General features: G+C 44.6%; 1 protein-coding gene across 1 annotated transcript in view; it reads right to left on the reverse strand.

Annotated features, from left to right (window-relative positions):
- Positions 1-13,523: 13,523 nt before the first annotated feature.
- The window catches only part of MCAM (melanoma cell adhesion molecule), a 113,278-nt gene continuing 105,607 nt past the window's right edge, over positions 13,524-21,194 (reverse strand). Inside the window, exons 17-18 of the mRNA XM_040425022.1 lie at positions 17,479-17,590; positions 13,524-15,853 (exon numbers count right to left, since the gene is read on the reverse strand). Of these exons, the coding sequence (XP_040280956.1) occupies positions 15,827-15,853; positions 17,479-17,590 (139 nt within the window). The 3' untranslated portion in view covers positions 13,524-15,826. The remainder of the gene's footprint in view (positions 15,854-17,478; positions 17,591-21,194) is intronic.

Genomic DNA, 21,194 nt, shown 5'->3' on the forward strand with positions numbered 1-21,194 from the left:
AAATAGGGATGGAGGGGTTAAAAAAATAGAATAAATTAAACTCACCTCATCCACTTGTTCGTGGTGCCCGGCTTGTCTTTCTTCTTCTTTGAAGACCTAGACGAAAAGGACCTTTGGTGACGTCACTGCACTCATCACATGGCCCATCACCAAAGGTCCTTTTCATCCCAGGTCCTCAAAGAAGAAGAATGAAGACGAGCCGGGCTTCGCGAACAAGTGGATAAGGTGAGTTGAATAATTTTTTTTTTAACCCCTCCATCCCTAATTTACTTAGCATTCTGTATTAAGAATGCTATTATTTTCCCTTATAACCATGTTAAAGTCCTGATCAAAAGTTTAAGACCACTTGAAAAATGGTAAAAAAAAATCATATTTAGCATGACTGGATCTTAACAAGGTTCCAAGTAGAGCTTCAACATGCAACAAGAAGAAATGGGAGCGAGACAAAACATTTTTTGAGCATTCAATTTAATGAAAACAACGAATAAACTGAAACAGGCTGTTTTTCAGCTGATCAAAAGTTTAGGACCACATGCCTTTAAAAGGCCAAATCTGTGCAAAGATGTGGATTCATTGTCATTCTCTGTCAGGTAGTCACACGTTGTGATGGCAAAGGCAAAAAAAACTCTCCCTTTTTTGAACATGGTCGGGTTGTTGAACTGCATAATCAGGGTCTCTCACAGCGCGCCATCGCTGCTGAGGTGGGACGCAGTAAGACAGTCATTTGAAATTTCTTAAATGATCCTGAGGGTTATGGAACAAAAAAGTCAAGTGGAAGACCCCAAAAAATTTCATCAGCACTGAGCCGGAGGATCCAATTGGCTGTCCATCAAGACACTGGACGATCCTCGACCCAAATTAAGGCCCTTACTGGTGCTGACTGCAGCCCCATAACCATCAGACAGCATCTGAGACTGAAGGGCTTCAAAAACAAAAAACATCTTCAAAGACCTCGTCTCCTTGAACGCCACAGAACTGCTCGTTTGGACTTTGCAAGAGAGCACCAAACATGGGACATTCAAAGATGGAAGAAAGTTTTATTCTCTGATGAGAAAAAATGTAACCTTGATAGTTTCCAACGTTACTGGCATGACAAGCAGATCCCACCTGAGATGTTTTCTACGCGCCACAGTGGAGGGGGCGCCATAATGGTCTGGGGTGCTTTTTTCTTCAGTGGAACAATGGAGCTTCAGGAAGTGCAGGGGCGTCAAACAGCCGCTGGCTATGTCCAGATGTTGCAGAGAGCATTCCTCATGACTGAGGGCCCTCGTCTGTGAGGTAACGACTGGGTTTTTCAACAGGACAACGCTACAGTACACAATGCCCGCAGGACAAGGGACTTCTTCCAGGAGAATAACATCACTCTTTTGGCACATCCTGCGTGTTCCCCTGATTTAAATCCAATTGAGAACCTTTGGGGATGGATGGCAAGGGAAGTTTACAAAAATGGATAACAGTTCCAGACAGTAGATGGCCTTCGTGCGGCCGTCTTCACCACTTGGAGAAATGTTCCCACTCACCTCATGGAAACGCTTGCATCAAGCATGCCGAAACTAATTTGAAAGTGATAAACAATAACGGCGGAGCTCCTCATTACTGAGTTTATGTTTGGAAGTTGGATTTCTGTTTTGGGAGGGGTGTAGGTTTTTTTTGGAGGTGTGGTCCTAAACTTTTGATCAGCTGAAAAACAGCCTGTTTCAGTTTATTCGTTGTTTTCATTAAATTGAATGCTCAAAAAATGTTTTGTCTCACTCCCATTTCTTCTTGTTGCATGTTGAAGCTCTACTTGGAACCTTGTTAAGATCCAGCCATGCTAAATGTGATTTTTTGCCATTTTTCAAGTGGTCTTAAACTTTTGATCAGGACTGTATAAGGGAAAATAATAAAATTTACACAACACCTAACCCAAATCCGAACTTCTGTGAAGAAGTTCGGGTTCGGGTCTGGGTACCAAACATGGAGATTTTTCTCACGCGCGTGCAAAACGCATTAAAACGCTTTTCACTCGCGGGAAAAAATCGTGCATTTTCCCGCAATGCACCTGCATCTTTTCCCGCACGTCACCCGCAACGCCCGTGGGAAAGAGGCCTTACAGTTCTGAAATGTATTGGATAACACTGGCATAATGCTGCCAGTGTTATCCAATACATTCCAGAACTGTAAGGGTTACATAGCATCATAAATCAATATAATGCTATGTGAATCCCGTCAGTGCTGGGAGTTCAGGCCGGGTGCTGCGATGCGGACTCCCTGCGGGAGGAAAGCTTGTCTGCAAGGGGCCAAAAGCTGTAGCCTGCTCTCCCTGAATTTAACCCTTTCATGACTGTGCCTAAAAAAGGCCAGAATGTCCAGGCAATATTTAGCGATTCTGTGTATGTGGTGGTTTAGTGACCCTAACTTTTTTATTTGTTTGACTGACAAAATAATTTTTGCGATATTTTTTACTTGACACTTAGGACTTATTTATTAGCATGTTTTTTTTCAGAGAATGTTTTTTTCTTTTTTAAGGTTTCATTTCGGGAAAGCTGTTAATTCTTATTAAAGTCATTTTTTTTAATTATAGCTTTTTATTTCTTAAATATAAAAATTAACACAAAAATTAATTAGTGCAATGGGTTCCCTATTTTGTGATAGTTTTGATATATAACCTGTATAGATTTGAGTGAACCGGGCGACTATGGCGACGGTTTCCGTTAGCGACAACATTTATAAAAAAAAAAATTAGATTTGTTTTATTTGTATTTTTCGTTATTTTTTTTTTAACTTGTATTTAAATTTTTTTGGGCACATAATATGTCCCCCAAGAGATACTTTAAAGACCTCTGGAGTACACTGACTTTTTTTCCACTTGCACGGTTTCCACTGTAGTTGCCCTGATTGTTACCAGTGCAGATTACTGGGTGGCCACCCTGCTGGATCCCCGCTACAAGGACAACGTGCCATCCTTACTTCTGTCACTGAACGGAAGATGCGCGAGTACAAGCGAACGCTGTTACGGGCGCTACTGATGGCATTCCCACCTGACAGCGGGGGCTCAGTGGAAGCACGAGGCGGAGAAGGAGGAAGTCACCAACACAGCAGGGGCACCGTCAGCACCTCAGAAGGGAGGGTTAGCATGGCCGAAATGTGGAAAAGCTTTGTCAGCACGCCACAACAACCAGCACCACCATCTCATACGAACGGTCTTAGCAGGAGGCAGGGCCGGTTCTAGGTGAAATGGGGCCCTGGGGCGGAAAACAATAAGGGCCCCCCCCCCCCCCCCCCCACATGACTTTAACGTCCCTTATTGTAAACAAATGCAAGTGGCAAAGCAAGATGTACAAGTAAAAATCCCCCCAAATGCACATTTCTCCAGTCCAACTGACTCCAAACAGAACCAGGGCGGGCTAGTACACTGGCACGGGTGAGATGGTGCCTGGGATGGATCCGACCCAGTTTAATCAACCAACCTACCAGACTGGGATGGATCCCGATCCATTTTAATCAACCAGTTACTGGTAGGTTGGTTGATTAACCACCTCCGGACCGCTGTACGCACAGACGCGTCCTGGAGGTGGTTGATTCATTCCGCCTGGACGCATATACGCGTCATCTCGCGAGACGCGAGATTTCCTGTGAACGCGCGCACACAGGCGCGCGCGCTCACAGGAACGGAAGGTAAGAGAGTTGATCTCCAGCCTGCCAGCGGCGATCGTTCGCTGGCAGGCTGGAGATGTGTTTTTTTTTAACCCTAACAGGTATATTAGACGCTGTTTTGATAACAGCGTCTAATATACCTGCTACCTGGTCCTCTGGTGGTCCCCTTTGTTTGGATCGACCACCAGAGGACACAGGTAGCTCAGTAAAGTCCCACCAAGCACCACTACACTACACTACACCCCCCCCCCCGTCACTTATTAACCCCTTATTCACCCTTGATCACCCCTGATCACCCCATATAGACTCCCTGATCACCCCCCTGTCATTGATTACCCCCCTGTCATTGATCAACCCCCTGTAAAGCTCCATTCAGACGTCCGCATGATTTTTACGGATCCACTGATAGATGGATCGGATCCGCAAAACGCATCCGGACGTCTGAATGAAGCCTTACAGGGGCGTGATCAATGACTGTGGTTATCACCCCATATAGACTCCCTGATCACCCCCCTGTCATTGATTACACCCCTGTCATTGATTACCCCCCTGTAAAGCTCCATTCAGACGTCCGCATGATTTTTACGGATCCACTGATAGATGGATCCGATCAGCAAAACGCATCCGGACGTCTGAATGAAGCTTTACAGGGGCATGATCAATGACTGTGGTGATCACCCCATATAGACTCCCTGATCACCCCCCTGTAAAGCTCCATTCAGATGTCCGCATGATTTTTACGGATGCACTGATAGATGGATCCGATCCGCAAAACGCATCCGGACGTCTGAATGAAGCTTTACAGGGGCATGATCAATGACTGTGGTGATCACCCCATATAGACTCCCTGATCACCCCCCTGTAAAGCTCCATTCAGATGTCCGCATGATTTTTACGGATGCACTGATAGATGGATCCGATCCGCAAAACGCATCCGGACGTCTGAATGAAGCTTTACAGGGGCATGATCAATGACTGTGGTGATCACCCCATATAGACTCCCTGATCACCCCCCTGTAAAGCTCCATTCAGATGTCCGCATGATTTTTACGGATGCACTGATAGATGGATCCGATCCGCAAAACACATCCGGACGTCTGAATGAAGCCTTACAGGGGCGTGATCAATGACTGTGGTTATTACCCCATATAGACTCCCTGATCACCCCCCTGTCATTGATTACACCCCTGTCATTGATCACCCCCCTGTAAAGCTCCATTCAGATGTCCGCATGATTTTTACGGATGCACTGATAGATGGATCGGATCCGCAAAACGCATCCGGACGTCTGAATGAAGCCTTACAGGGGCATGATCAATGACTGTGGTGATCACCCCATATAGACTCCCTGATCACCCCCCTGTCATTGATTACCCCCCTGTAAAGCTCCATTCAGACGTCCGCATGATTTTTACGGATCCACTGATAGATGGATCGGATCCGCAAAACGCATCCGGACGTCTGAATGAAGCCTTACAGGGGCATGATCAATGACTGTGGTGATCACCCCATATAGACTCCCTGATCACCCCCCTGTCATTGGTTACCCCCCTGTAAAGCTCCATTCAGATGTCCGCATGATTTTTACGGATGCACTGATAGATGGATCGGATCCGCAAAACGCATCCGGACGTCTGAATGAAGCCTTACAGGGGCATGATCAATGACTGTGGTGATCACCCCATATAGACTCCCTGATCACCCCCCTGTCATTGATTACACCCCTGTCATTGATCACCCCCCTGTAAAGCTCCATTCAGATGTCCGCATGATTTTTACGGATGCACTGATAGATGGATCGGATCCGCAAAACGCATCCGGACGTCTGAATGAAGCCTTACAGGGGCATGATCAATGACTGTGGTGATCACCCCATATAGACTCCCTGATCACCCCCCTGTCATTGATTACCCCCCTGTCATTGATTACCCCCCTGTAAAGCTCCATTCAGACGTCCGCATGATTTTTACGGATCCACTGATAGATGGATCGGATCCGCAAAACGCATCCGGACGTCTGAATGAAGCCTTACAGGGGCATGATCAATGACTGTGGTGATCACCCCATATAGACTCCCTGATCACCCCCCTGTCATTGGTTACCCCCCTGTAAAGCTCCATTCAGATGTCCGCATGATTTTTACGGATGCACTGATAGATGGATCGGATCCGCAAAACGCATACGGACGTCTGAATGAAGCCTTACATGGGCGTGATCAATGACTGTGGTTATCACCCCATATAGACTCCCTGATCACCCCCCTGTCATTGATCAACCCCCCTGTCATTGATCACCACCCCTGTCATTGATCACCACCCCTGTCATTGATCACCCCCCTGTAAGGCTCCATTCAGACATTTTTTTTGGCCCAAGTTAGCGGAATTTTTATTTTTTTTTCTTACAAAGTCTCATATTCCACTAACTTGTGTCAAAAAATAAAATCTCACATGAACTCACCATACCCCTCACGGAATCCAAATGCGTAAAATTTTTTAGACATGTATATTCCAGACTTCTTCTCACGCTTTAGGGCCCCTAGAATGCCAGGGCAGTATAAATACCCCACATGTGACCCCATTTCGGAAAGAAGACACCCCCAGGTATTCCGTGAGGGGCATATTGAGTCCATGAAAGATTGAAATTTTTGTCCCAAGTTAGCGGAACGGGAGACTTTGTGAGAAAAAAATAAAAAATATCAATTTCCGCTAACTTGTGCCAAAAAAAAAAAATTCTATGAACTCGCCATGCCCCTCATTGAATACCTTGGGGTGTCTTCTTTCCAAAATGGGGTCACATGTGGGGTATTTATACTGCCCTGGCATTCTAGGGGCCCCAAAGCGTGAGAAGAAGTCTGGTATCCAAATGTCTAAAAATGCCCTCCTAAAAGGAATTTGGGCACCTTTGCGCATCTAGGCTGCAAAAAAGTGTCACACATCTGGTATCGCCGTACTCAGGAGAAGTTGGGGAATGTGTTTTGTGGTGTCATTTTACATATACCCATGCTGGGTGAGAGAAATATCTTGGTCAAATGCCAACTTTGTATAAAAAAATGGGAAAAGTTGTCTTTTGCCAAGATATTTCTCTCACCCAGCAAGGGTATATGTAAAATGACACCCCAAAACACATTCCCCAACTTCTCCTGAATACAGCGATACCACATGTGTGACACTTTTTTGCAGCCTAGGTGGGCAAAGGGGCCCATATTCCAAAGAGCACCTTTAGGATTTCACAGGTCATTTACCTACCTAACACACATTAGGGCCCCTGGAAAATGCCAGGGCAGTATAACTACCACACAAGTGACCCCATTTTGGAAAGAAGACACCCCAAGGTATTCCGTGAGGGGCATGGCGAGTTCCTAGAATTTTTTATTTTTTGTCATAAGTTAGTGGAAAATGCTGATTTTTTTTTTAATTTTTTTTTTTTATACAAAGTCTCATATTCCACTAACTTGTGACAAAAAATAAAAACTTCCATGAACTCACTATGCCCATCAGCGAATACCTTGGGGTCTCTTCTTTCCAAAATGGGGTCACTTGTGGGGTAGTTATACTGCCCTGGCATTCTAGGGGCCCAAATGTGTGGTAAGGAGTTTGAAATCAAATTCTGTAAAAAATGACCTGTGAAATCCGAAAGGTGCTCTTTGGAATATGGGCCCCTTTGCCCACCTAGGCTGCAAAAAAGTGTCACACATCTGGTATTGCCGTACTCAGGAGAAGGTGGGGAATGTGTTTTGGGGTGTCATTTTACATATACCCCTGCTGGGTGAGAGAAATATCTTGGCAAACGACAACTTTTCCCATTTTTTTATACAAAGTTGGCATTTGACCAAGATATTTATCTCACCCAGCATGGGTATATGTAAAAAGACACCCCAAAACACATTCCTCAACTTCTCCTGAATACAGAGATACCAGATGTGTGACACTTTTTTGCAGCCTAGGTGGGCAAAGGGGCCCACATTCCAAAGAGCACCTTTCGGATTTCACAGGTCAATTTTTACAGAATTTGATTTCAAACTCCTTACCACACATTTGGGCCCCTAGAATGCCAGGGCAGTATAACTACCCCACAAGTGACCCCATTTTGGAAAGAAGAGACCCCAAGGTATTCGCTGATGGGCATAGTGAGTTCATGGAAGTTTTTATTTTTTGTCACAAGTTAGTGGAATATGAGACTTTGTATGAAAAAAAAAAAAAAAAAAAAAATCATCATTTTCCACTAACTTGTGACAAAAAATAAAAAATTCTAGGAACTCGCCATGCCCCTCACGGAATACCTTGGGGTGTCTTCTTTCCAAAATGGGGTCACTTGTGGGGTAGTTATACTGCCCTGGCATTCTAGGGGCCCAAATGTGTGGTAAGGAGTTTGAAATCAAATTCAGTAAAAAATGACGAGTGAAATCCGAAAGGTGCTCTTTGGAATATGGGCCCCTTTGCCCACCTAGGCTGCAAAAAAGTGTCACACATCTGGTATCTCCGTACTCAGGAGAAGGTGGGGAATGTGTTTTGGGGTGTCATTTTATATATACCCATGCTGGGTGAGAGAAATATCTTGGCAAAAGACAACTTTTCCCATTTTTTTATACAAAGTTGTCATTTGACCAAGATATTTATCTCACCCAGCATGGGTATATGTAAAAAGACACCCCAAAACACATTCCTCAACTTCTCCTGAGTACGGGGATACCAGATGTGTGACACTTTTTTGCAGCCTAGGTGGGCAAAGGGGCCCATATTCCAAAGAGCACCTTTCGGATTTCACAGGTCATTTTTTACTGAATTTGATTTCAAACTCCTTACCACACATTTGGGCCCCTAGAATGCCAGGGCAGTATAACTACCCCACAAGTGACCCCATTTTGGAAAGAAGAGACCCCAAGGTATTCGCTGACGGGCATAGTGAGTTCATGGAAGTTTTTATTTTTTGTCACAAGTTAGTGGAATATGAGACTTTGTAAGGAAAAAAAAAAAAAAAAAAAAAATCATCATTTTCCGCTAACTTGTGACAAAAAATAAAAAGTTCTATGAACTCACTATGCCCATCAGCGAATACCTTAGGGTGTGTACTTTCCGAAATGGGGTCATTTGTGGGGTGTTTGTACTGTCTGGGCATTGTAGAACCTCAGGAAACATGACAGGTGCTCAGAAAGTCAGAGCTGCTTCAAAAAGCGGAAATTCACATTTTTGTACCATAGTTTGTAAACGCTATAACTTTTACCCAAACCATTTTTTTTTTACCCAAACATTTTTTTTTTATCAAAGACATGTAGAACTATAAATTTAGAGCAAAATTTCTATATGGATCTCGTTTTTTTTGCAAAATTTTACAACTGAAAGTGAAAAATGTCATTTTTTTGCAAAAAAATCGTTAAATTTCGATTAATAACAAAAAAAGTAAAAATGTCAGCAGCAATGAAATACCACCAAATGAAAGCTCTATTAGTGAGAAGAAAAGGAGGTAAAATTCATTTGGGTGGTAAGTTGCATGACCGAGCAATAAACGGTGAAAGTAGTGTAGGTCAGAAGTGTAAAAAGTGGCCTGGTCTTTCAGGGTGTTTAAGCACTGGGGGCTGAGGTGGTTAAACTGGGTCGGATCCATCCATCCCAGGCACCATCTCACCCGTCCCAGTATGCCCCGCCCACCCTGGCTCCCGGCGCTGTTCAGCATATATTGACAAGAATCTGGGGCATTACATGATGTAATACCACCCAACTTTCCTGCTGTCCAGCATTGCACATGCGCAGAGACATGAGAAAAGTGTGAGGAAGTGAGAGCCCCCATCCTCTGTGTCATGCAGGACAGCTGGGAGACAGTGACATTACTGCTATCCTGCATGACACATGTGCAGAGACAGGAGTCTCTGGGAAAGCTGGGTGACCCCCCCTCCCCCCTGCCTTTCCATGTTCTTATTATCTGCATTTATGCCTTGCAGGATAGCAGGATATCTGAGTGACATTACATGATGTAATAGCACCCAGCTTTCCTGCTGTCCTGCATGGCACATGTGGAGAGACATGAGAATAGTCTGAGAAAGCTGAGTATAAGGCTACTTTCACACTAGCGTTCAGAGCGGGTCCGTCTGGTGTCTGCACAGATGGATCCGCTCCTATAATGCAGACGATGGGATCCGTTCAGAACGGATCCGTCTGCATTGTATTTCAGAAAAAAATCTAAGTGTGAAAGTTAGTCAGACGGATCCGTCCATTTGGTGTCATCTTCAAACGGATCCGTCCCCATTGACTTACATTGTAAGTCTGGACGGATCCGCTCGCCTCCGGACGGCCAGGCGGACACCCGACTGCTGAAAGCAGCGTTCAGGTGTCCGCTCACAGAGCGGAGCGGAGGCTGAACGCTGCCAGACTGATGCATTCTGAGCGGATCCGCGTCCACTCAGAATGCATTGGGGCAGTACGGATGCGTTCGGGGCCGCTTGTGAGACCCTTCAAACGGAGCTCACGAGCGGAGCCCTGAACACTAGTGTGAAAGTAGCCTAACACAACTCCCACCTCCCCTCATATCTTCTCCTACCTCTGCACTTGTGCCATACAGGACATCAGGAAAGCTGAGTCACATTACATAATAGCACCCAGCTTTCCTCCTGTTCTGAATGGCATATGTGCAGAGGAATAGCCTGGGAAAGCTGAGTGACCCCCCCTCCCTCCACACATACACCTCTGCACTGTCCTCACCTACAAGTCGTCACTTCATTACTGGTGGGGTTGTGGCAATCCAGAGGAATCCGGCGGGAGGCGGAGCTAGGAGGCGGGGGGCGGAGCTCGGAGGCGGGGCTAGCAGACGGGAGAAAGTTAGTAAGATAGATGGGGGGGACTCTCCTCCACTGGGGGCCCCCCCTTCCTCACGGCCCCATAGCAGCTGCGTGGTCTGCCTATGGTAGGTACGCCACTGCTTTGCTTCTCCTTCAATCCAAGTTCTCTGCTCTGGGCAGGGGGGGCGGAGCCTGTGGCAACATAACATACGTCAGCCAGACGCTAGACGTGCCTGCCTTGCCTGTGCTGTGCATGCCGCTGCTCCAGTCTCGGATCTCTTAAAGAGACAAGCAGCGCAGCCACAGCAGCCGCCGGCGGGGGGCCCCTCCACTCCAGACTCCAGCCCAGTTTTAATTACATTACTGCGGCACGGCACCACACAATAGAATTATAGATATAGTAGTAGTTGCGGCCGGGCCGGCGCTGGGGGCCCCTAAGGAGTCGGGGGCCCGGGGGCAATTGCCCCCCTTGCCTCTATGGTAGCGCCGGCCCTGGCAGGAGGCAGCGTTTCAGCGACATGGTGGAACAGTATGTGTCCACACGTCTGCACGTACTGACTGATGGGTCTGCCCCATTTAATTTCTGGGTCTCCAAATTGGGCACATGGCCTGAGCTTGCCCTTACGCCTTGGAGGTGCTGACCTGCCCTGCAGCAAGCGTATTGTCCGAACGTGTGTTTAGCACGGCGGGGGGTGATCACAGCCAACATGGACAAGCTCACATTTATTAAAATGAACCAGGCATCGATCCCACAGGACTTGTCCGTACCTTTGGCTGACTAGACAAGTATACGGGCCGCACCCAGCCATTGTTATATTCCAGCACAGTTTGTTCATTCTGTTTGCCATTTCCCAATGCTTTGGGGCCTCTCCAAATAAAAATAAAATAAAATAAAAAACACAAAAACAATGTTGGCTTTATCCCCCACCTCTTCCACCTACACCGCCACGTCCACCGCCTCCTCAACCTCCTACTCCACTTGGACCTACGCCTACTGGTTCAAGATTATTATTTTTCTTCTATTCTTTGTTATTTTAAGTCATTTCCCTATTCACATTTCTTTGCAGAACAATTGTCATGCTCTTACCCCCATTTTGCTTCCTTATGCAGCCCTCTAGCCCTTACTACGACTCTTTTACAGCCATTTTACAGCACCAAAGTTCAGGTCCCTATTGACTTCTATGGGGTTCAGGGTCAAGTTCAGGTACCCAAACCGAACTTTAAAACTAAAGTTCGGCCGAACTCGTAGAACCTAAACATCCATAGGTCCACTCATCCCTATTCTTGATTTCTATTGGGATTGTAATGCTACCAACCACTTTCTGCTGGTTTTAATGGTTTTAATTATTGTGATGTCCATTTTTATACATTAATCCTTATGTGTATCAATAAAATTGTCTTTCATATACTTTGCTGGTATTGTTTGTGTTATTTGAAACTCTATGTCATTTGTAGGGAGTATAGAGTTATCAATACTTGACCACGTCTGAAAGCACGTACAATTGGCATGTGAGCATCAGAACCATACCGTGGCGTAATGGAAGATGACCTGGTCTGTTAAATCTCATTATCTTTCACATCATATGGTTGTGTTTGCCTCAATTATTCTGGGGTGAAATGGCATTAGGGTGCACAATAGGAAAAAGAGAAGCGGACAAAGGCAGTGTGATGCTCTGGGCAATGTCCTGCTGGGACATCTTGGTTCCTCGCATTCATATTTGACATGTACCATGTACCTAAATATTATACAGACCAAGTACCTGCATTCATGCCAGTGGTATTCCCTATACCAGTGCCCTCTTTCAGCAGGGTAATGAGTCCTGCCATACTGCAAGAGGTCAAGGTGTTGACTTGGCTCCAAATTCTGTAGATGTCAATCCAATCGAGCATCTGTGGGCAGGGCTGTATTTAGAGTTTATGTTGCCCTAGGCACATTTAGAGCTTACACGAGGTGTGCACCTTAACATCTAAAAGATGTCCTTTTTGCCTCTGTTGGGCTGATATGCTAAAAAAAAAATGGAATAGCATGGTAGATCTATACAGTGGTATACAGCATGGACCTCTGTGAGAAGGATCTCCATGGGCGGACTGGGAACTTAAAGTGGTCCTATGTAGAATCAAACTGACAGTAGGCGTGGCAACACAAGTAGGCAGGGACAACACAAGTAGGCAGGGACAACACAAGTAGGCAAGGACAACACAAGTAGGCAGGGACAACACAAGTAGGCAGGGACAACACAAGTAGGCAGGGACAACACAAGTAGGCATGGACAACACAAGTAGGTAAGGACAACACAAGTTGGTAAGGACAACACAAGTAGGCATGGACAACACAAGTAGGCAGGGACAACACAAGTAGGCAGGGACAACACAAGTAGGTAGGGACAACACAAGTAGGTAGGGACAACACAAGTAGGCATGGACAACACAAGTAGGTAAGGACAACACAAGTAGGCAGGGACAACACAAGTAGGCATGGACAACACAAGTAGGTATGGACAACACAAGTAGGCAGGGACAACACAAGTAGGCAGGGACAACACAAGTAGGTATGGACAACACAAGTAGGCAGGGACAACACAAGTAGGTATGGACAACACAAGTAGGTAGGGACAACACAAGTAGGCAGGGACAACACAAGTAGGCAGGGCCAGTAAAACTTTAGAGCAGCACAAAAAAACGCTCCAGCAGAACCAAATAGCACATCACAGCACAATATACTGCCTCAGTAAAAGCAATTACTACAGTGCAGCACAAAATACTGCCGCCTTCACCACAGTATTCAACTGTTTCACTGTCCTGAGGTCTGTGATACAGTTGAGCTCAGGAGGACACCTGAGGCCTTTGGCCAGGTGCATACTGTAAGTGCCTGATGCTCCTAGCATTAATTGATGCTTAGAGCATCAAATCTTTATGTACCTGGTCAGCGGTCATGAGGAGGACTCGGGCAGCCCACTGGGCATTGGCCCACCGGGAAATTTCCTTGTAGGGTCTATGGCCAGTCCGCCCCTGAGGTTGGGTTTTTTCCAATGTATACATGTACCTTACATGGAAGCCATTACCGTGATGTGAACATGGTCCTACTATGTTATATGAGAAGATGGGACTTCAACAGAAATAGGGATATTCCAGGATTTATTTCTTTATTTTCACATACATAAAAAACATTGGCAAAGCAATATTAGATTCCTCAAATGTACACACAAACCAATGCAAATATATAAGTATATATATAATATATTTATATATATATGTAGACTTTTTTCTGCATGATAAGAAGTAGTAACGTCTGTAGAAGAGACCATGTAATGTATAGTTGTGTGCTCTTCTAAGGCAGATTGAAAAGTGCCCCTTCTTGCCCTGAGGTTACGCATATAGAGTATATAATTTATGGGGATGTACGTATATGACCTATCAGTTTCAGCTAATACAGAAATGGTAATCTAGAAAAATGCTGAATGAGACGATGAAGTGACAGGTTGTCGGATTGTCAGTGCATGAGCGACATTACTAAAGCTGGGGCTACATGGTAACTTGTGGCCACGTGACGTAAGATCACAGTGTCTCAATGTACATCACAATTAATGGTGGTAAATGTGGTCAAACTGCATGCTTACCATGACGGTCGGCGGGAATCCAAACCTGCTGGTTTGCAGATGGACCACAGTCACTGTCATTAGTTTCGACTTTAGAAACGCAATATTGCCATATCAAGTTGCCGTGTAGCCGTAACTCTGACGGAGCAATGTTTGGTTGTGCTACTTTGTGCTGAACTGTGTCTTTATGTTACCAGTTATAATAGTTCTGTATAAGAGGGGAAAGTCTATGTCTAATTCTGCTGAAAATATATATGTTCCTTTTTGTTATAGAATATTCTCTGCTACATTCTGACCGGAAAAAAAATAAACCATCGTTATACTTCTAGAACATTGTCAGTATGGTGTCCAAGGCCGAGGCCACCCTCATTTATTTACATCATAGACACCATGAACAAGTTTTCCCTTTGTCATATCAATCCACAGAAAAATCTGCATTACATCAGAAAAAAAACTTCCCCAAGGCCATGTTCACTTGGCAGATTTTTCACAATTTTTCCATGTGGAATCCACTCTCTCAGTCCAACATTGTTTTCTTTCTTTCCAAATTTTAATAACTTCCAAACAGCATATTTCATTAGACTGATTTTTTCACGTAGATTTTTCATGTGGAATCCACTTTCTCAATCCATAATTGTTTTCTTTCTTTCATTTTTTTTAAATCGAATTGATCAAATAACTTTAAAAAAACATACATCGTAAAATCAGGTAGACTTCAGTTATGTGAGGAACCAGCCATTGTTGTCAACGGAAAATCCGCGCTGGAGCCTTTTTTTTTCGGTATGTATTTTGGTAATCCATGTCATTGAAAAAAAACACATGTTCCATTTTTGGGCATCTTTCACATGAGCGTATCTGGTCCAGGAAACAAGCTCTGTGTCATGGCTGCATTTTCATGACTGAATACTGCTCCTCTGACCTGAACTCGAAGCATCATAATGATTCATGATGCTGTTAGTTCCTGGCTGAATGTACTGTACTCGCATAATGCCATGAGTACAGTACAGTTCGACCCATGGTCAGGCAGGAACTCACAGCATCATAAGTTCAGGAACTGCGGCCATCACACAAAGTTTCCCAAACCGAACACGCTAGTGTGAAAGAGGCCTTGGTGTGGATTTCCACTGTAGTCAGTAGGAGGCCTAAAAAAGTTTGCATGGAAAACCACATAACAAAACCAGCATGGAACACGCTTGGGACTTTCATGTGGATTCCACTCCAAAATTTTCAGCAAGCTAATACAACCGTGTGAACATACTCTGAATCAGATATGCAGTTTTTTATTTAAAGGAAATGTAAAATATAACTTCTCCTTCCTGCTGGATCCATGTCTGACTTTTGCTCAAGAAGCTGCATCAAAAACTGCATGTGTGATTTCAGCCAAGCATTGATCTTGTATTATGCACACAAAAATTGGCCCAAAAATTGCTTTGCAGATTTAAAATTCCATAAAATTGAGAAACTCCACTAAGTTGTCAATTCATATTGTCTAAAACAATTTCCACCAAAGTGAATCATTGAACGGGGACCTTCACATCCTCTTCAGGAGTCATATCTTCAGTGGAGGTCTACATCATGTTAAACTGGATCTTCAAAAAAACTTAAATTTTAAAAGGCAGAGTGGGGACCACAAGGGTCATTGTCGTGTCCAAGGAGAAGGTCCAGTTGAAGCAAGGTACAGGCAAAGATTTCATACTGTTCCGCCAGCTGTTACAACATGGCTGGATTAGTCAGGGAGTCTTTGGTGGATCGACTGTCTTCATAACATCCACATTTTCTGATAAACATGGAGACAGCAGGGTAAAATCTCATAGGTTTAGGCAACTCAGTTTCTTAGGTCCATGTATCTTTCCTTGAAAGAGAAAAAAACAAGATCATTGAAGACTCTAGAGTGGCAACTTATAAGATGCTCAGTAAAACACAACTGTCTAGACCATGCTCCCATCCATAAGATGGCTGCAGATGGAAGGGCATGTTATGAACACGTCATTCAGCCTCCTCCATTGAAACACCATGGGTCACATTTTCTAAAGTTGACATCAGTTGTGTGGTGTTCAAAATTACTAAATTTTGAGCAACATTTTAAAGATTTTAACAAAGGAAAACGGGCAGAGTTAAGCAGAAGGGGCAAAGAGGTCTCTTATTAAGACTGCCGTATAAACAGAACCATAACTTTAAAGGGGTAAAGCAATGGCATATTGATAGGATGCTATAAATGTCCAATAGGTGCAGGTCTCACCTCTGGGACCCACTGCTATCTCGGTCCCATTGTGGTCACTTGCTCTCCATTCATTTAAGGGCACCGTTCCTGAGACAGAGAGGTACGCTCCAAACTTACCAATATGCCATAAATGTCCAAATGGGAATACCTTCTTTAAGCGATAAAATACGTTGTAGCGCACATTACAGATTAAGGGTCCATTCACACATCCGCAAAATGGGTCCGCATTCGTTCCGCAAAATTGTGGGTGCGGGTCCATTCATTTTCAATGGAAAATAGAACATGTCCTATTCTTGTCTGCCTCCACGGACAAGAAAAGGCATTTCTATTATAGTGTCGGCCATGTGCGTTCGGCACATGGCCAGTGTCCGTGTTTTGCGGATCCGCAATTTGTGGACCGCAAAACAGTTGCGGACGTGTGAATAGACCCTTAGAGGGAGATTTATCAAAACTGATGTAAAGTAAAACTGGCTTAGTTGCCCATAGCAACCAATCATATTCCACCTTTAATTTTCCAAAGGAGCTTCTAAAAATGAAAGTTGAAATCTGATTGGTTGCTATGGGGAACTTAACCAGTTTTACTGTACACCAGTTTTGATAAATATCCCCTTGAGTCTGTAGGAGAAAAGGCCTCATTGACAGAAAATCTGTTCTTGTTGTTCATAGCAACCAATTACAGAGCAGCTTTCATTTTTTTTTAGAGCTGTTTAAGAAATGAAAGCTGAGCTCTGATTGGTCGCTGTGGGCAACCAAGACCAGGCGGTTTTGATAAATGAGGCCTAATTTATTTCAATGCTGTACCTATTAAAGGGCTGGTGGACCCAGGATAGGTCATCAATATCAGATCAGCGGGCTCTCCCACCAATCATCACTATCAGTACAAACTAATACAGTCTCCCAAAATTACTGAGTGCAAAAATACCCCCCCCCCCCCTTCCCTTGTAGGGCTTAATGGGATAATATCTTTTACTTAGCGATCTGTTGCTTAATTCCGGACAAAAAGTGTTTTTAATCCATATGCAAATGAGCACTCAAGTGCATCAACCATGCCACTCCGTGCACCCTTGCTCCTCCTGCTTCCTCCTGCTTCTTGAATGACGGGACCAGGAGAGAGGACTACATATTAAGGAACTTGGCCCTGTCCATCAAGAAGGAAAGGGAGAAGCTGGCGGAGGAAGCAGGACTTGTCGTTGTGTGGGACATGGCCTGTACTTACTGAATCCCTAGTTTTTGGGTTTAGTTTGCCTTCAGATTACCTGCTCTGCTTGCTGTTTCTTGTCTTGTGCTCCTGGAAGAAGGACAGATTCTTCAGCTGGGGAGTCCGGCTTCATTTCTACGACAATTTGATCTTTTTCTCCTGGCTTTGTGCTAAAAATTGGAGAAAAGATTGGGAACGAAAATGTAAGTACAAAACCTCAAGCTTCCATTGAGGAGCCACAGTATGGTTAGTAGGGGGTAAAAATGCCCTTATAGTAGTAAGGCTAGGGCGACATGTCGACTTTGGCTGGGCTGCACAACCAAAGGTCGCAGCATTGCAATGTTACATCGCAACACAGCGAAAGTGAATGTGGTCACATTGCGACCTTCAAGATACAAGTTGCCAGAAATCCAGCCTGTTTTTGATTGCTGGTGGCTTATGTTTCACAATGACTTGCGGATTACAATGTGACTACATTCAGTTTCATCACGTTGCGATGCAGCATGCAAATACTGCGATCTTTGCCAGGGGCGTAGCTAAAGACTCTTGGGCCCAGGTGCAAGAGTTCAGCTTCACTCAGTGCTTTGTGGCCATGGACAGGAGAGCACATAGCCTTTGTCCTGCCAGAGGCAAAAACTGAAACGCACCCCCCCCCCCTCCCAATGCCAAATTCTTGACCTAACCCCTTCCCTCCGGCCAGAGGTGTAACTTGACCAGAATGGACTTTCTATAATACCGGTGTCTTATGCGGTACGAGGGTCTTTGGGCCCCCTCAGGCTCCTGGGCCCAGTAGCGGCTGCTACCTCGGCACCCCCTATAGCTACGCCCCCGATCTTTGCGTTGTGCAACGTGATGTGCGGCAAAAGTCGCCCTGTAGCCCTAGGCTGCATTAAATATTAGAGAAACAGACAAAGTCTTCTTGCTGTGGCAAAAATAGCAAGTACAGCCATATTGGCTTCCAGTAAAGCAGTGTGGTTTCTAGATATTGATGCTCTCTCATCAGGATAGGTCTTCCATATCAGATCAAAGGGGGGGTGGGTCCAACACCCAGCAACCCCACTGATGAGGTGTTTTCAGCAGGGTGTGACAACTCAGTGGATGGAGCTAGAAGCAGAAGGCTTTGTCCACGGTGTAGTGGCCATGACGGTGTACTGCAGCTCAAAGTGAATAAGAGCTGAGCTGACAGGTGTCAGACGGTCCGACATTGATGACCTATCTTGAGGGAACCCCCTTTAAGAGCAGCGGATGATCCTGAGTCATATCAGAAGTTTAATTCTCAAGAAAAAACAAAACATGATGAGGGTGACTCATATCAGGCAGGAAGAGGAATCGCACAGATTGTCTTACGCTGATTGTCTTGGGGACAACGCCTGAAAACAAAGACAGTGATCTTACCCACAAGATGTTGTTTTTTTGTGCAAATTAGAAAATGATATGAGATATTTCCTTTCTGCTGTCAAAGAAGTACATCTGGCAGATATGCAAAGTCTGTCGGATATAAGGGCAAATAATCTGCTGGTAACGAGTGTCAATTGCTGTTATAGGAAGTCAACCGGAACTTGCTTACATCCATCTAAATCTGCCAACTATTTATATGTACCTTGAAAAATGATTCATACCCCTTGAACTTTGCTATGTTTTTTTCAGATTACATCCACAAATTTAAATATATTGTATTGGAATTTTCTGACAGAACAACACGAAGTAGCAGGTATGTGTGACGTGAAAAGAAAATGATACATGATTTTCAAAATTTTGGAAAGTGTGGCGTGCATTTGTATTCAGCCCCCCTGAGTCAATACTTTGTAGGACCACCTTTCGCTGCAATTACAGCTGCAGGTCTTTTGGGGTATGTCTCTACCAGCTTTGCACATCTAGAGGCTGAAATTTTTCCCATTCTTCTTTGCAAAATACGTAGCTCAGTCAGAATGGATGGAGAGCATCTGTGAACAGCAATTTTCAAATCTTAATGGGATTTAGGTCTGGACTTTGACTGGGCCATTCTAATGAATATGCGTTGATTTAAACCATTCCATTGTAGCTCTGGCTGGATGTTTAGGGTTGTTGTCCTGCAGGAAGGTGAACCTCCACCCCAGTCTCAAGTCTTTTGCAGGCTCCACCAGGTTTTCCTCCAGAATTGCCCTGTATTTAGCTCCATCCATCTTCCCATCCCCTCTGACCAGCTTCAGTGTCCCTGCTGAAGAAAAGCATGCCCACATCATGATGCTGCCACCACCGTCATGTTTCACGGTGGAGATGGTGTGTTCAGGGTGATGTGCAGTGTCAGTTTTCTGCCACACATAGCGTTTTGCATTTAGGCCAAAAAGTTCAACTTTGGTCTCATCTGACCAGAGCACCTTTTTTCTCATGTTTTCTGTGTCCCCTACATGGCTTGTGAGAAACTGCCAACAGGACTTCTTATGGCTTGCTTTCAAAAATGGCTTTCTTCTTGCCACTCTTCCGTAAAGGGCAGATTTGTGGAGTACACAACAAATAGTTGTCCTGAGGACAGAATCTCACAACTGAGCTGTGGATCTCTGCAGCTCCTCGAGAGTGACCATGGGCCTCTTGGCTGCTTCTCTAATTAGTGCTCTCCTTCTATGGGCTGTCAGTTTAGGTGGACCACCATGTCTTGGTAGGTTTGCAGTTATGCAATACTCCTTCCATTTTGGATGATGGATTGAATAGAGCTCTGCGAGATGTTCAGAGCTTGGGCTATTTTTTTTATAACTTAACCCTGCTTTACACTTCTCCACAACTTTATTCCTGACCTGTCTGGGGTGTTCCTTGGTTTGCATGGTGCTGTTTGATCCCTAATGTTCACTAACAATACTCTGAGGCCTTCACAGAACAGCTGTAGTTACACTGAGAATAAATTACACACAGGTGGACTCTATTTACTAATGAGGTGACTTCTAAAGGCAGTTGGTCACACTGGATTGTATTTAGGGGTATCAGAGTACAGGGGGCTGAATACAAATGCACGCCACACTTTTCAGATTTTTATTTATTAAAAATTTTGAAAACCATGTATAATTTTCTTCTCACTTCACACATACTTGCTACTTTGTGTTGGCCAATTACATAAATTCCCAATAAAATACATTTACGTTTGTGGATGTAATGTGAAAAATGTGGAAAAGTTCAGGTGGTATGAATACTTTTTCAAGGCACTGTATATGTACCAACCAACATATTCCAACTAAAAATTAGCAAATCAATTTGTCTCATCAGCAAGGCTTCACTTGTGAGGAGTTGTCCCTGCAGGTGAAGATGCACCCGCCTGCCACTAGGTTGACAGGGCCAGACATTTAGCCTGGCCCTGACAATTTCCTACCTGCACTGCTGCTCCGATTAGTTGAGCAAGGGCACAGGCTCTGTTTCAGCTTTGGATCAGTGCCTGCACACACCCTGCTGGTACTGTACTTTCACACAATTTCATTTCATTTTATAAAGCATGGTGTAAATAGCAAATTTCTAAATCATTTCTAAAAAATATGCCCGCATCCACCTGAAAAAAGCTCACCTGAAAAAAGGGGCCTCACTTCCACCTAATTTGCAGTCCACTTCCTGTTCTCAAGCAAGATCTGTCCCTGGTAACAGAGACTCAGAAGATGGCTCACAGGAAGTGGGGGCGTGTCAGAGCTAGCTGAGATACTGAGCCTGATAAAAGAGCTGCTTCTATACTGCTTCTGAAGATAACAGGAGTGTCCTGCCTCTCTGTAAGTGTGATTTCCCCCTCCTTATCTGTTCTGTGAGCTCCAGAGCTAAAAA

This window comes from Bufo bufo, chromosome 1 (assembly GCF_905171765.1).
Source record: "Bufo bufo chromosome 1, aBufBuf1.1, whole genome shotgun sequence".
Classification (NCBI taxonomy): domain Eukaryota; kingdom Metazoa; phylum Chordata; class Amphibia; order Anura; family Bufonidae; genus Bufo; species Bufo bufo.